Genomic DNA, 16,712 nt, shown 5'->3' on the forward strand with positions numbered 1-16,712 from the left:
GCCATTTGCATGTCTTTAAATATATCATTCAATCTCTTTGTTAAACAGGTTGAGTAGGTAAATGCATGAAACGCATGTAGGTAGGTACTTAGGCAAACTTTAAAGTTATCCCGAGTTAATGTGATGTGAAGAGAAGACCAAAAAACCATATGCCAAAATTAACATCGATCCAAGGAGACAAGGATCTCTTCAAACTTGGATGTCTGTGATCAAAAACTAACTTCCAAGGGATAAGGAATTCCAAACTTAACACCAGGCATGCGAAGAAATTAAGTGTATGGCGAATAGTGACATTGGCAATAACAATATGGTTGAATTGTACAGCCTGTGTTTAAATTAACTTTGCTTTATAAATGTCTATACCTAACTTTTGTAAATAGAAAACCGCCTTCGATTAAATTTCTCCTTTTTTGACATCGGTTACATTTCTAAAACCTTCTCCTAAGCGTAACAAACACTTTCCTGAAAACCTCATCAAAATCGGTTTAACGAAACGCGATAGTTAACTAGGTAGGTACCTAAAGATTTGTTTTTCTAAGATGAGATGTTCTATCGTTGAATTGGTAACTTACCTTCCAAATAATTTCCACTTACGTAATTAATACGTAGAAGTTTCTAGGCACTATTTATTATTCTGTGCATATAAATTTATAAAATTAATTTCTACAACGACCGCCGTAAATTTTGCATTGGCTAGTTTCTCACGCCATCGGCCGCTCCTAGATCCTTATTGACTACTGATTTACCTTGTACTTAATATAATATTATAAGGCTTATTTTGTGTCTTGAAGATATACTTCGATAACTATCTAATAAATAAAATGCGTAGGTAAATAGACGTTGTATTAAAATTTTGTATTGCGATACATTGAGATATTGCTTTAGACCATTAAGAGTAGGTAACATAAGCTACTTTTCCTTGAAGGAATTACCTAGAATTCTAGAGCCGGGGCTTCGCTTTTTTTGTATATAGCCAATAATAAGAAAGCCAAGATTAATTTTGTGGAAATTTACGCAAATAAGTGACAATTAGTATAAGTGTAGTGTAGTTTTAGAGATGTCAAATTTTCTTTTTGAATCTCAATTCTATCATTAAGCCAAACAGCTGAACGTGGCCTTTCAGACTTTTGACGACTGTTGGCTCTGTCTATCCTGCAAGGGATATAGACGTTATTATATGTTATGTTATTAATGTAGGTAAGGAGGTAATTAACGTAGAGTGAACGGCACATACCGCGTCATAGACTCCCATGCAGAGTAAATTGATTACGTGGTTATAGTACATCTCCTAAGAATATATTATACGGAAATTCAAAACAGAGAAATCTATCGAAACCAAAATAAATCTTTACATACGACCGTATTGTGTAACAGGTCATAAGAACAGAGGCCGTGTTACTGGGCCCGTAATGCGCCCACGCAAATATCACGGCCTTTGTGCAACAGAAGTCCTACCTGAGAGCTTTATTTCGGTCGTAAATTAATGATTCACTTCTTTATTTTCTCCAATTCTCCGTGTTTACATTCCATCAGGAAATTACATAGGTAGTGATAGTTATTAAAATTCACATTCTCATAACAGACTCTACTCATCATAAGACATGTTGGTGCGTAAGAGTTATAGGTGTAAAGAGATCTGGTATTTTTTAGGGAAAACGGATTCGTTGTTTTAGTAAAATCGGTTTAATAGTTTTACCATAAATACAAACGTTTGAGTTTAAAATATTGGTAGGCGATATAATAAATATTACGTCTATATCTCTTACGGGGTTGACAGAGCTCGCAGTTATAAGACTCGAATGTCTTGCTTAGCTGGTTGGCGTAATGGAATTTGTTATTAAGATTTGGTGAATAAATAAAAGATTGCAAGCTTTTAAAAAAAAACAAACTGATATAATAATATAGGGAAGGAATAAAAGCGACTTGCACTGACAACGTGAAAAAAAACATGAGTTCGCTACTCGTGTTTCACCAGCGTAATAGATTTGAAAACAATAATTTTGATGACAAATTAAAATGATTGTACATTATGTAAGTATTTTAAAAATACTAAGGTAAATGGTACTTTGGACTTAAAAAAAGCGATATTTATTTAAAGATATCTTTGAAGTTTCTACTAATTAGAAATTATTTGAAATTAAGCTAAGAGCTAGGTAGATAAAGTACCTACGTGTTTACAAATAAATATTACTTAGATATTATGAATTAGTAAGTTTTAAATAAATTAGTAGATATGTTAGGTACCTATGCAACTATTAACTTTAAATTGTAACATCCTACCTGTAATTTTTCGAATCCAACGTTATCCAATTTCATGATCAAACTAGTAATTATACTACACATGCCACACAAATTAGTCACTAGCCAAGCTACACAAATAAATTTTCATTCGCGTTATAATTTTTTTCTCCAAAGTTTTTTTTTAATTTTCACCAACCAGTCTAAATTTTCGTTTAGAATAAGTACGAACGGTTTCCTTTCTACATTTATTTAAAAAAAAAAACAGTTATATTATACTCGTATAGTGCCGTGTTCTTTATTCAAATAAAATTCCGAAGGTTTCTATTTGTAGGCGTGTAACGACATCGCCAGCGCGCGACATATGAGAGCCTTTCGAAGTGAAGTCACTTTGTTATGATACCAAATTACAAGAGCCTATTTTCAACTATAACGTAGTCAACATAGAACGGCAGCTTAAACTTGGTCGAGTCGAGTCCCACTAACTTGTACTGCTAAGCAAATAACGTGGCGTATGCAAATGGTATTGTTTACTAAAAAGTTAGAAGCTGGTAGAAAAATAGATCGACGAAAGTATTGACTTAACAAGCAAACAGGGTCATAGTTATAGACAAAACCAAGACTGGTATAAAACAGAAAATATTTTTATGTACCATTTAAGTACTTAGTTGGTAGACTTAGAATGAATAGAAACTTTTTTGCAGACAGAACCTAACACATTCCATTTAGGTACGTACACGCACTTAGCAATCTAGTCATCGGGAAGTGGCCATTGCGTTTGCATACGCGTCAATGCATAAGTCGGCCACATGGGTAAATATTTATGCAGGTACTTTAACGATTTTACCTACCCCTAATCTCCATAATATACAGCTTGGCTGTAACCCTATGTTACGATTATTGTTTTCTTAGTCTTATGGCGTTCCGTGTAGTTCTCGTCACCAAAACAAAAAAAAAATAGGACATCTCTTTCCCATGAATGTCGTAAAAGGCAACTAAGGGATAGGCGATGGGCTAGCAACCAGTTACTATTTGGATCTTAATTTTATCATTAAATCAAAAGCTGAACGTGGCGTATAAGTATTTTTAAGACTATTGGTTTCGTTTACCCCCCAAGGGATAAAGATGTGATTATAATTATGTATATATGACGCCTCTTATGATATACACGGGAAAGCGGCAATCATGAGACCTAATATTTATGAATAAAACTAACATACCTCGAAGCTCAATTTCCAGGTATTTCACACAAAGCTGGTTCAAACATAGAGGTAGGTAGGTATGCAACCAATTGAATCTTGTCCATACTAAAATACCTACTGTTATATTATACACATAACTTTAACACTATGGCAACAAGACCTATTCTTCAATATAGTCCGATAACATCATCGCATAGTGGTGTGTTATATCGCAAACAATGGACATTCTATCTAGTAACAAGATACTCGAAAATTTACATATATAAATTTAATATTTGATAATCAACCTTGATACGTTGTAATAAGGGGTCATTTTCAAAGCAGAATAGCGTATTCATATACATATGTTTGACATCCATTGATGTTATGGAATGAAGTGGTTTTGATATAGGTGAAATAGCTTTTACCCGCGAATTTGTCTGCCATAAAATGAAATCTGTGTGACCAATATAATTAGGTAACTACTAAGTGAAATAGCTATAGCACACGAATTTGCCTGCTGTAAAATTAAATCTGTGACTAATAGTAAGTAAGTATCCAATTGCAGTTCACTAGCAATCTTAATAAAAAGATAACCGCTATACCCCTTACAGCGGTAGAAGGAGTTGTTTCTACCACCAACCACTAATAAAATCGCAAACTGCATGTAGAAAGGATCAATAGTTTTGCGTATAGCGTGATACAAATACAAATATTGATCAGTTACAATTTTTGTTTGGATATTTGGAACATAAGTTAATCAAAATGAGCAGATAACACTTGATGATAGGAAGCAGAAACAGACACAATATTTATAGTGACATAGACAACCTTTTTCAGGAAATTCCCAAATATTTAATAAAACAAGTTAGTAGTAAAATAAAGATTTATTAAAAATAAATATCTACATTATGTATCCTGGTAAACCAGAAAAGTTTGTTCCTCGAAAATCAATGACCTCATCAGGGTTAGATTTTGCTTTCTCAATAATTGCTTGTTTGTTAAATCTCACATCATTCATATACTCTTCTTTGAGTAATCTTATCTTACTTATTACTTTATTTCGCACTGTTTTTTCTAAATTTGGATCTCGCAGTAAATTTGTTAACCTCAACAAATCTTCAGGCAATGTATCTGCTTTTTCATACTCTATTTCCAATGTATGATTATCTTTAGAAGTATTTTTAGTGCTTAATTTCTTAGGGCAAATGTGATTAGTAAGATCTGGCTCTAGAATGACCTCTGTTCCATCATCAGAAAATACGATCTTCTTATTTAGTGCACATGTACATCTTTCACTTTCTGCACTGTTTGATTCACTTGTCACGTCTGAATTTTCCAATTCTAATAAATGACCGTACTTACTCTCAATTTTTTTCACAATTTTCTTGCATTTCTTGTAAACTGTTCTCAATTCTTCTAAATCACTTTGGCAAATTTGACTTGCATTTTTTAAGTTCTCGTGATTAGAATTAAATTGTTGTAAGTTTTCACTAATAAAACTATGTTTTCGTTTAAGTTTTTTACTTCTTTCTTTTCTTTGATGTTTTCTTTCCAAGGAATCAGACTTCACAAGTTCGACGTTATTCTCCTTAAATTCCTCTCGAGATGACCGTTCTAAAGGCATATCGTTGTTACCTTGAATAATCATAATTTATTATTCGATATTAAAACTATATTTCATGCAGATAAACAACAAAACAAAGAAACGCAGAAATACCACGCGGTGTTTATCTAAAAATCAAATGTTAGATAGGAATGTGAAAAAAAAATCGATTATGGAAAAAATCGATTAAAAATCGATTTTTTTTAAAGTAAAAATCGATTTTTATACTTGATTTTTTTAAAATTAATAATCGATTAAAAATCGATTTTTATAATCATCCAATAAATGCACTCCGAAATTGTTTTTGTCTTCTGGCTTTGAGCCCGGAACGCGAACTGCCAAAGAATACTATCATAGCTCCATAATATTACATTAACGCCATCTGTGCATTCTTTCTGTGCTCTTAAAACAGTTTAGATGATTAATTTAATCAAACATTCTCTAGATGGAATTAGTCGATGAACAGTATTTTACCGACATTCAGTTGATATTTTATTCATTATTCGTTGCTGAAACTTCATTTTTCAAACTTGATTGTTATAAACTTTAATTTGTGTTGATTATACAGGGTGACATTTAAAACAACTGCATCCTTTTAAACATAGACTATACCCATGCTTCTGTGCCGTTTGAGCCTATTTTTATTTAAATTAAACTTCATAATTTTCACATTTAAAAAACCCTAAAAAACTACGTCACACGCTTTATTAAGACCAATACTACAAAAATAATTTAAAACTAAACTTGAAATAAATGTCTGAAAAATAAATTATTTTTCAAGATCAAGATCAAGTAAAGTACAGAGTTGTCGAGATCGCTCAGCTGAATGCATTGTGTCATTGACCTCTGAATCTTACGCGTCGCTTTTCCGCCGGCCGGAGTGATATTACGTATTTAGGATCGTGGATTTTGATACTTTTATTTATTTTCGTACTTTCTGAAATATGAACCGATATTTTTTTCGTTTTACGTTTTTAAATATCCTTTAGATGAGTCACACTTAACAGTTAAATTTATGCAGTTGAATTAAATGTCACCCTGTATAAGAACTTACTGATTCTGTTGTTTATTTTTAATGAATAAATCTATTGATATAATGTATATGGCGTTTATTTTGACATAAATTGAAAAATTTGGGAAAAATCGATCAATATAATAAAATCGATTATTTTCTTAAGAAAAATCGATTATTTGTTAATCGATTTTTCATACTTAAAAAATAAATCGATTATATAAAAATCGATTTTTTATCAGCAATGTCACATCCCTAATGTTAGATTTAGATTAGAAATAACTACGCCATTTTGATTTGACAGACTTGACACCGTTGACGTTGACACAGATAGGCATTGACAGTTAGTGTTAAAACAAGAGATTCATTTTAAAGTTGATTTACTTAGCTTTTTTCTGAAAAATATCGATTTAAAGCAATCTGAATCGTAATTCACAAAAAATCAAGATTTAAAAGATCGATTTTTAAGAAATCGATTTATTTTTTCAAAATTGCATTTATATTGTAAATATGAATCCGTTTTAATGAAAAACAAGATAGATAATAAAATAACTCTTACCAGTAAAATCAGTATTTTTTTGTTTAGGAAATTTGATAATTATATTAGTATGGAAGACATTTATTTTTAAAATGTATGTACATATAATGAATACGTAAATGAAAATGTAAAAGCTCCCAATGCTACATATATATCTAAATAAAAAAAAATCGAAAGACGATTTTCAAGTGTGAATATCGATACCCTGGATCGATTCAGTATTGCGTATCAATTTAAAAATAGATATATCGAGTTAGAAAAATCGATTCTTCTATAGTATATAGGGTGGCGATCTGAGATTTTAAATAACTATTTAATTACTTTCCTTTTAAATAACTATTTAATTAATTACCTGCCATAAGTTAGTTTGGATGACATTGCATTTTTATATAATGCGAAAATAAGATATTGTGGATTTTTTTAGGAGATGAAAAAAAAAGATTTTAAGTATTAACGTGGTTACGTTACCATTCCAATTCTAGACTCCCGAAGGTGTATGTTTTGTATGGATATAGCACTGAATTATTATCAAAACTAGTTTATTGAACGATAATTATATGTCTGTAAGGCATTCTTTTGATACCCCAATGGGTAACAGACATGATGGTATGTGTGTGTATGTATGTATAATTATATGCATCCAAACAAGAGATATTGTGTAAAATCCACAATTTGTTTTCAAATACATATTAACCATTTGAAAATCAAATGTATGTCCCAAACATTGTAATCTATCAATTTTCAAGGTCAACGACTATTGTAGAGAGCCAAAGGAAGGAAATTTTATTTATATAGCTGGAGAAGGCCCACCTACGTGTTGTTTAAAAAAAGCAATATATTCTCAATAAAAAAATGTGTATTTAACCTTCAAAAGTGTTTTTCTTTTTTTTCTTCTTTTTTGGTATAAGACTACAAATATCAGTTTCAACCTGCTTATTTTCTAATTCTGGCGATAATGATTTACGCCTCTTGTTCTTCTTTTTCTTTTTGGGAACATTTTCTACATATACATCAGGACTGTCTACAATGTTTATATTTTTTTCAGCTGGCACTAATGCCATATCTTCTAATTCCACATTTAAATGTTTTGATTTCTTTTTCTTCTTTTTCTTACTAACTAAAGCATCACAGTTTTCTTCCACTTGATCTTGTACTTGTGAGTTAGTATCGACTTCTGAAACACAGGGAGTTGTATCTTGCTCTTTAGACTTTTTCTTCTTTTTTTTCTTGCTCAAACCACTGCCACTTAACTGCTCTTTGTCCAAAAAATTCAATTGAGAATTATCTTCCGTCTGATGGTTGGAACTATAGAATGAAAATGGCTTAAACCCGCAACTATTATTTAACTCCTGTTTTTCTTCATTACAGTTTGAAGAAAATCCTTGAAAAACATATTCTGCATTTTCATCTTCATCTGTATTCCCTATATCTGTGTTTTTGTTAAATAATAAAATACTCTTTGATTTAAAAGCTGCAAGTTTACTTTTAAAATAATCTTCCATACTTCCTTTTTCTGTGAATATTTTATCTGATTCTTTTTCAGCTTTAATATCCTTGGTGATAAGTATTTCTGTTTCCTCTTTAACCTTGAGGCTTTTTTTGCCGAAAATATTAGCCAAATCTTTTTCACTGTAGCGGGTGAGATCTTTCCCTCGGGTGAACTTATGATAATGGACTCGAGCTTTGCTTGTCTTGGATTTCACTTCTAGTGATATTCCACTGTGTAGCTTTTCTACATTAGTATCATCTGAAAATTAAAAGACTTAATCATTATCTTCTTTCCAACTAGTATTCTCATAATTTTTAAATATTATCTAAAATCAATAAAGTTACATTATTCTTTAGTTTCAATATTTATTTTATTAACTATAAAATGTTTTAACTTTGAACACTAACTCCACGTACAACAAAGGTGGACCATAAATATGGTGAGTTTTTACATAAAAGCCACACTTTATAATAAGAATATATTATTTGTGTGGGAGGTACATATATAACATGAAACTCTCACAAACAATTACAAGGTATTAAGATTGAATTGAAGTAATTTATGACCAAAAGTAAACATTAAAATATGTTACTCACCGTTGGATAAATTCGCTAATAATGCATTAAAATCATCTTCATGCTTCGTCCACTGATCGTTCTTGTCCTCAAACCCCAATCCTTTCTCATCATTTTTGTATCGGGCCACAACATGTTCCACAATACCATTTTCATTCGCACCTAACCCCTTGCCACTACTCCAACCCATTTTTTCCAACATTCGTTGGCCGAATTTATTGTTATCATTGCTCCAGTCATTATTTTTTGCACGTAAATTAATAACTTTTTGTTTTCGACGGGGTCCCGCTAACATAGACATAATTAAAATCAAATATTCACAGTTCACATTTAAAATAACATGTGCTCGCTGTCAATGTGACAAAAACAAAATGGCCGATTTGACACTTGCTTTGCCTGATTGACGGAACGCAGTGAAGGCAACCTCACAAACTGAATCTGAGTACTGTGAAGTTCGTCCGGTTTACCGCCGTACGAGACAAGCTACGAGCGCCGCCGTTCAAACATAGTAGGTAGGTATCTCTATTTAGTTTGTGGTTCAAACTCACTTGAACTCAATTCATCACAAGCGGTTCGATCGAATTTGAGTAGTATCTAAATGTATGTGATACAAATATTACTAATATTTGTAACACACTTAAATTTATACAAATGTATCCATACATAAATATGTATACAATATACATATGGTCGACATAGGTACGCCTATCTTACGTAATCTGATAACCGAAATGACAACGTTAAATTTTTTTTTTTTTCAATACAATAAAATTTGTGTATGTAAGAAGAGCCGCACTGAAAACCTAATAGTTACCACCAACCACCTACATGGATCTACGATCTTCGAAGGAAGCTTGATGCACGCCGCTTACAAACAACCGTTCAAGGTCTTTAAACAAAGCCGTAAATAGTGAACTTAAAGCTTAATCTCATATCATCACGTCTTATTCCTTACGGGGTAGACAGAGTCAACAATCGCGAAAAGACTGAAAGATATATTCCATTCCAATTTCCAGACGTGATTTTACGTAACACCGAACGATTTCATACGTTAATTTTGAATCAAGAGATCCAGCTTAGATCATGGCGACACATTCAGTTGCTTATTTGAATTTACGTATGGTATTTTCTTTCATTTTAAAAGAATGGTTTGCCATAAAATCATAGAACTAAAAAAGTCAGAGGCAAAAAGTATGGTTGTAGTAAAATTCCTAGGTAACGCCAGAAAGATAACAACTAAATCCTAACCAATAATACATGTTTAAAGCTCTTATCCCAATTTTGCAACTAAAACACATTTTAAAAGCGATTAGGTAGTAACCGCTATCTCTATTCTCTCTCATTCTCACTCGAATCTCAATTATACAGCTAAACGTGGCTTCAATAGTCTTTGGCTCTGTCTAACCCGCAAGGGATATGGACGTGACTATATATACATGTATGTTTATACATAAAAAAATATATTGGAGCTAAAAGACAGGCAAGTTACTCGGAGATTTTCCCACCGCCATTAATAAAAGATGACTGACCACGTTTCCCATTAAACCAGTCATAGTCAATAAGCAGCCAGTTAATAAGAAAGCTATCATGCTCATTATGAAAACGAGCTCTTCTGTTGAATGGCCATATTCCTCTGCCTAGGTTTACTTTCAAATCGTAATACCTACATAAACATAATAACATTGTAACTGACCGATGTCTGTACAGAAATTATATATTTAATTAACAATATACGTTAGTATTTTCAATACTAAAAAATATTGCATGCCTGAATGGGCAAACTGTTGATACTGTTAAATGTAATTCCATCTACATGTCTACACAGTTATGCAATAAATATTTTGAGTTTGAGTTTGAGTTCTGTGGTCTGTACTTGAAAGAAATTTCATTTATAAAATTCCTACATCACACAAGCTGAATAGCTGAACGTGGCCTGTCAGTCTCTTCAGGACTGGCCCTGTCTACCCCGCAAGGGATATAGACGTGACTATATGTATGTATGTATGTGCATCATGTTAGGCTTGGTAAAACTCGAAAATTGGTATACAAAAACGCTCTAAAGGGGGTAACTTTGTGAATTGAGATTTTCAGTGACATATTATTGATAACAAAGATTTCATTTTACAGTGAACGAAGTCAAATCACGTCTATATACATTGCGGGGAAGACGGAGCCAACAATTTTGAAAAGACTGAAAGGCCACGTTCGTTGATTGGCTTAATGATAGAATTGAGATTCAAATAGTGGAAGTTTGCCAGCCAACTAGTACCTACTTAATTCTTCTTTACTTCTCTCATGATAGGATAGAAGATGGCCAAACTTTACACACTTAGCGATAGTTAGGCGACTAAGGGATAGGCTTATGTATATCCAAATAAAGAATTCAACCAACACAAGCTAAGCTACCGTATCGCACCATCTCGTTTGAAAATAGGTCTAAGATATCGAAACGGATTTAGAGCAGTCGCATAAACTACACGCATACACTTCCCGTTTTCTTCTACAAATAGTATCTACCTAACTGCAGCTACAAAATGACCACTTTGACTAAGTTCGGGCGAGTGTGCCAAAACCAACATAGGTATATCATTATTTACCCGTAATACTAACATCTAAATTAATATTAGCTATTGCGGGTTCAGAGCTTTGAATTAAACAGCTTACCTCAAATGTTATACGTATACAATATATACCATGGTTCCTCACCAGACCCTCATCTTGAAAAGACTGCTGCTGTTTTTGCTGAATAATTAACTGCATGTAATTGAGACTCAAATAGTGACAGGTTGAACCCCATCGCCCAGAAGGGTAATCCCAAGTTTATAAGCCTATCCGTAAGTCGCCTTTTACGACATCAACAGGAAAGATATGGGGTGGTTCTATTCTAAAATGCCGACAACCACACGGCATAAGATTGAAGGAAACTTATTGCTTTACCCCTGTTTTCCTTTCCTGAGAAAATCTTGCAAGTAGTGATTGGATGAATAAAAACATACAGTCTAATGGAGTCTCTGTCTAGCCATCCGGGATATAGACGTGGTTTTGTATAAGTATGTTAAATATGTGTAGGTAGGTATATATAAACTTGAGAGTCTTCTTACACAGGCTTCTAATAAGATTCAGAAATAGGAATCTTACTTTGCCTTCAAATCTTGTGACTTTTGGATCTGTAGTGTAGACTATTACGCCGCGTAAGGGATTAAGATGTGTGTGTATTTATGTGACCAGAAACATTGTAAGATTGTTACTAATACTAAGTAAACCTTGCACTTGAGTGAGTCATAAAATAAATTTTACTGCCTTCGTGGCTCAGTGGCGTTTGCTTAGTGACCCACAAAGTCGTAAGTTCGAACCCACGGGAGTTATTTTATAATACTTTTCCAGTCAGAAGTTTATATTCAGATAATTACATTAAGTAATTGTCTGTTATTACACAAAAGAGGTTAAATATTCTGTTACAATTTACGATTAAATCGTTTTAAGTATGTGATGAAATGGAACGCATAAATAGACGCATCATAGACAGTCCGAAATCTTTGTATAGAAGAATTTGAATTTTTTTCAAGTAACAAATTCAAAAGTGGTAAAAGGACTTGTTGAGTGATATTATAATCATGATCATTTATTCCTAGCCTGAGTAATGACAGGCTTTAATTTTAAAATCGTCTAAAATTATACGTTTACTTATTTACAGCGGAAATCGTATGGTCAAAGAACCCGGTTTACGACGTGGGAACGCCAAAGGAGTGAGTCACAATCCATGCATTTTATTGTGTGCATGTTTTAGATAATTTTGTTTCAATTATACTTAAAACATGATCATTTAAAACAAATTCTTAGGAATTTCTCGGTAAGCAACCAAGAAAACAAGGAGTCCATAATTAATGGAGTTAACGGTGTATCTTGGAGGCTGAATGCTGAGCCCGAGGCCACGAAAAAAAAAGAAAATTGGCTTGCTGTCGACAGCTGCGAATTGGCGCGAAACTGGTTTCGGCGGGGATAGTGACGTCATATCTGACATGTGCCTTCCACCGAATTTGGATGTTGTCTGTGCAAAAAATGGGTCTTTTATCATGGATCCATTCGATTTTACGGCTCTTTATTATTACGTTAGTGCTTTGTCCGCCCGTTTTGTTATTAAGGCGACAGGTGAGACGAGCGTGATTTTTTCATGGTGTAATGTACGTTTAAGAATTTCAATGTCGAAAATAGGGTTCATGGAGTTTTATCAAAGTAATTGTGTTCAAAAAGTACCTAAGTTACGATGAAGAAAATATGATTAAGAGTAAAAACGACGTCAAATTCCAAAAAAATTTGCTCATAGACACACTTGATATGCATAATAACAGGTAGGTGTAACTATGTAATTATACTTAGTAGGTACTTATAATGTGCCTTCTGCAGATAGGTACTTACTCGAACTTGCATTTCAAGGTACATAACATGCATATAACCAATTGCATCATTGTAATTGGAGATACCTATGAACATTCGTTCTTACCTTGGTTTTAAGATTGAAAGTGATTTCAGATTGTATCATTGTGATAAATATCACACTGTTGTACCTATATCGTAACTTCCACGGGTAGATGGATTTTATGATAAAACTTAATATCGATCTGAAAATAATATCCCTTTCTTTTTCCAATGTTAAATCTATCTACCTAAGTGACGACTTATTGACAAATTTACATTAAACGTTTAAAAGACAAACACATTCCTTTTTTTGGGTATTAGGTGCTAGTAATACGAGTGTGTTACCTAGTTCTTTCATTTGGAGATAAACTTATTTTGGTCATTTGTAGTCAACTTGGTTATGTAAGTAAGTAGGATATCAAGAAAGCAATTAGGTGTTGGTAAATTTGGAAAAGTTACAAGGCTGATTAAAGTTCCTACCACTTTAAATACACCTAAATGATTGAGAAGTCATTGCACTTATTCATAGGTAGGTATGCAACAAACGTGTTTTGCCTCATCCACTCGGCTTACCTGAGACTGAGAGTCACTCCGGACGTGGTTCAAATTATTCACCACTAATCCGTTGTCTGTTGCCATTGGATCCATTTTCGTAAAACCATTATCCAAAGACACAAAATCCAAACGTTACACTTAGGTTCCACAACACTTTTCACTTCAAACTCCTTGAAAGTCCAATTATACGGCAACTAATAGAAATATCTAGGCACACAAGTTATGGCACAACTCCGATCCCCAGCAATACGGCTTCACTGGCTTACTTTAAACTAAAGAGTTACAACGCACATCAAATCAATAACTAGTAATGACATTATGAACTATTAAAGTTTAAAAACAGGCACGTTAGTTTTGTTCGGAGCGGGGCCGGGCCGTTTCTAAGGACGCCAGGCGAAAAGTTAACCGTGCGTGATTTCTGGCCGCTTTCAAAACCAAATGGTCTTAAAAGCTATCAATCTTTGCATACCAGAGTGGCGAGGTGAAACCGAAAATCTTGTTTGGGTATCTGCCAGTTAGCGAGTGAAAGGGACAACGGATCCGCAGGTAGACCGTCCCGAAGTGAGCGAACAGTATCTACAGGTTTTGCTCTCCCACTACAAGGAGGCACGGAGCGGACTCAGTCTCAAAGCTTTAATAAGTTTTAGTTCGACTGTTCAACAAGCAATGACCAGTCGCTGACAGGCCACTTGACCGCAATATTGATTGTTATGATGAATTCACCTAAGTCTTGACTCTTTAAAAAAGTGATAAGAAATTTTCAATTGTGTTAAGGTGGCATTAAAATCTTAGATGATTTTAAATTAATATGTCTTGGAAAGTTGAACTGATAGATCGAATCGATAAATCAAACCGGTCCCAATCCCAATGCATCTCTGGTGAAGGCCGCGAGAACTAACCTCCAAGCGGGACACTCCTGCGCAAGGACGCACACAGACACAACCCTTGTAGGCACAGATAACAACATTGAAACGGTCGGTCGGCTATTGTATATGGATGATTCTTTCTTACCTGCAATGTAATTGGTATTTTTTACACGACTTCTATAAATGTAAGACTTGTTGTGACTTGCTGAGGGACAGGTGATCATTTCTTCACAAATAGTCTTCTAAAATAACCTGTTTTTGCTTCAAAATGTAATATTAAATCATAAACATTAAATCTAATGACTACAGATCGATGACGTCTATTACAAGTTTTAGCATATAACAAGTTTTTATAATTTATAGTTGTAGTATTTAATTAGTACCAAGTATAACATAACGAAAGAAATGTGCATAATTTAAAAACAAGTTACAAACGCGTGATAAGAAGAGTCACGAAAGAGATTCCTGAATAGAAAATTAATAAATGTTAATCGTTTAGCGGTAACACAGGCTTATCAATGACATATTGGATCTTCTTGAAAGATCAAAAGAAAAATAAAACTGACATTAAAATTGTTTTTTGACAAACTTTCTACGCTTGTCAGCAAAACACAAAGCCGTGGCCAAGCCTCGGCTAAACATGTCGATTCTAAAGAAATTTTAGTACAGCCAGAACACCTAATCACTTCTGTTACATAAAATGTCATGAATAAATACGAATTGCTAACCATCATAACAATTTCAGCAGTCTTCTCATGTGCAGCAACAATTTTCGATAACAGTCGTAGAAGATGGCCGTAACGGTAATTTGTTTTTGTATTTATTATAAACTGGGCAGTTGAAACGTTACAATATATTAGCATAAAATATATTTTTTTATAGCATCGTCGGAAATTAGCTTCATGCGATGCTAGTATATCACGGGGTCCGCTTTTCCATTTTCTTTTTTCCAATTTGCAATATTTATTTTAGCGTGTCATTTGTAATCCTAATCATAGATCAACATTTTTATCCTAATCTTTAGTAAAACTAAACTATCAATTTTCAGACTTGGTACCAGCCAAGAGAAACGGATTTACTAATAAACAAACCGCAATGATCCAACACTAAGGAAGAAAAATTACATAGCCCAATCTCAAACACATAGCAAACAAAATGATTCGGTGTCTGAAACCAGCTCGCCTATGGTGCTTGACTGGAAAAAAACACGTCCAGAGAATGCTTCAAGACAGGATAAAAGCATTTCCACCTCAAGACCAAAGGAACCAAAGGGAAGTTATAAAACTTCTGGGTATATTGTCTGTGCCCTTTGTTGGATTGGCGTATTCCTTTGGGTTGATCTTCCCTCCGCCACTTGATGATTCTAACATAATGAAAGAATCACCTTGCCGAGTAAAGAAGACAGTTATTAAGCAAGATAAGGATAGTCCATGCCCAGAAGTAGTCTACCCTAAGGTGCCGAAGTGCAAGAAACCACAAGCTGATAAGGACGACCGTCAGACGTGTGATTATGACTGATTTTATGTAAGAGAAGTGATGGAGCATTAAAAATAATTATCACCTTTTACACTTTTGTTTACTTCGCTTTCTTATTTATCTTGTTTGATTAGGAATTTGTTATGCTTGATAATCACTAAAACTTGGTCGGCGGGTTTAACCGCAAAAAAAAACTAACAAATAAAAAGTTCTAAGTAATAGCTTCGCCGAAGCATTGAGAGAATTTTGCACAACAGTGAAGTAATGTTGGATAAGGAAAGTTTGAGATTGGGTCACATTTTGTCCACACTTGCTTAGAAGTCAACTAGAAAAAGTAAGGAACTTGGGAGTTTAAGATTCTACGTCTATGGTTTTTTTTAAAGTTATCAAGTTTTAGCAGAGATTTAAAAACATTATTTGACTTTATATTTTTATGTTTGTGTGTTTTAGCGATTGTTACTAGGTATGTCTTTTCCTGAGGTCCTTCCTCTGAGGACGGTTACTTATTTATTGAAAAGAGGTTCAATTAAAAATATTTATTCTTAGATTTATTATCACAAAAATAGGCATGTGACATGTGATTGATGTTTGCGTTTGTGACATTATTTAAAACGCTTACAAATATTTTTTAGAAATTTTATTTCTTTATTTTTCACAAGATGAATTCAATGTTAAAAGGATTAACAGTCGCTTTAACTGCGGCGGCGGCTTATCATTTTTATATAAATCATTAAAATGTGACTGAAAAGAAAACAATTCT

At 33.4% G+C, this 16,712-nt stretch overlaps 3 protein-coding genes and 1 long non-coding RNA gene across 11 annotated transcripts in view; 1 reads left to right on the forward strand and 3 right to left on the reverse strand.

Moving 5' to 3' along the window:
• LOC106131571 (tight junction protein ZO-2) overlaps window positions 1-16,712 on the reverse strand; it is an 84,287-nt gene that overhangs the window by 22,369 nt on the left and 45,206 nt on the right. Inside the window, exon 1 of one of the 8 annotated variants that reach the window (XM_013330701.2) lies at window positions 13,629-14,152. The exons of 6 other annotated variants lie outside the window; for them this stretch is intronic. In XM_013330701.2, coding sequence (XP_013186155.2) covers window positions 13,629-13,703 — 75 coding nt within the window. In that variant the 5' untranslated portion in view covers window positions 13,704-14,152. Of the gene's footprint in view, window positions 1-2,280; window positions 2,412-13,628; window positions 14,153-16,712 lie in introns of those variants that run through there. One more of the 8 variants, XM_013330702.2, reaches the window with a different exon arrangement.
• Window positions 4,292-5,172, reverse strand: LOC132902944 (uncharacterized). Its single transcript, XM_060949977.1, has one exon. It carries the CDS (start codon window positions 5,068-5,070, stop codon window positions 4,324-4,326), a length of 747 nt encoding a protein of 248 aa, XP_060805960.1. The 5' UTR covers window positions 5,071-5,172; the 3' UTR covers window positions 4,292-4,323.
• Window positions 7,414-9,024, reverse strand: LOC106131572 (PIN2/TERF1-interacting telomerase inhibitor 1-like). The gene is made up of 2 exons (XM_013330706.2): window positions 8,661-9,024; window positions 7,414-8,322 (listed from the first exon to the last, which is right to left on the reverse strand). Exons 1-2 carry the CDS (start codon window positions 8,938-8,940, stop codon window positions 7,436-7,438), a joined length of 1,167 nt encoding a protein of 388 aa, XP_013186160.2. The 5' UTR covers window positions 8,941-9,024; the 3' UTR covers window positions 7,414-7,435.
• Window positions 9,070-15,617, forward strand: LOC106131574 (uncharacterized). Its single transcript, XR_009657283.1, has 4 exons — window positions 9,070-9,151; window positions 12,334-12,385; window positions 15,222-15,279; window positions 15,525-15,617. It is a non-coding gene; the product is annotated as an uncharacterized LOC106131574 (long non-coding RNA).

The sequence above is a fragment of the Amyelois transitella genome, chromosome 20 (assembly GCF_032362555.1).
Source record: "Amyelois transitella isolate CPQ chromosome 20, ilAmyTran1.1, whole genome shotgun sequence".
NCBI classification, from domain to species: Eukaryota; Metazoa; Arthropoda; class Insecta; order Lepidoptera; family Pyralidae; genus Amyelois; species Amyelois transitella.

Coding starts and splice junctions, on each gene's coding strand:
- LOC106131572 (XM_013330706.2), bottom strand. CDS start 8,940: ATGTCTATGTTAGCGGGACCCCGTCGAAAACAAAAAGTTATTAATTTA. Junction 8,323..8,660: donor ATTAGCGAATTTATCCAACG/GTGAGTAACATA, acceptor TTTAATTTTCAG/ATGATACTAATGTAGAAAAG.
- LOC132902944 (XM_060949977.1), bottom strand. CDS start 5,070: ATGATTATTCAAGGTAACAACGATATGCCTTTAGAACGGTCATCTCGA.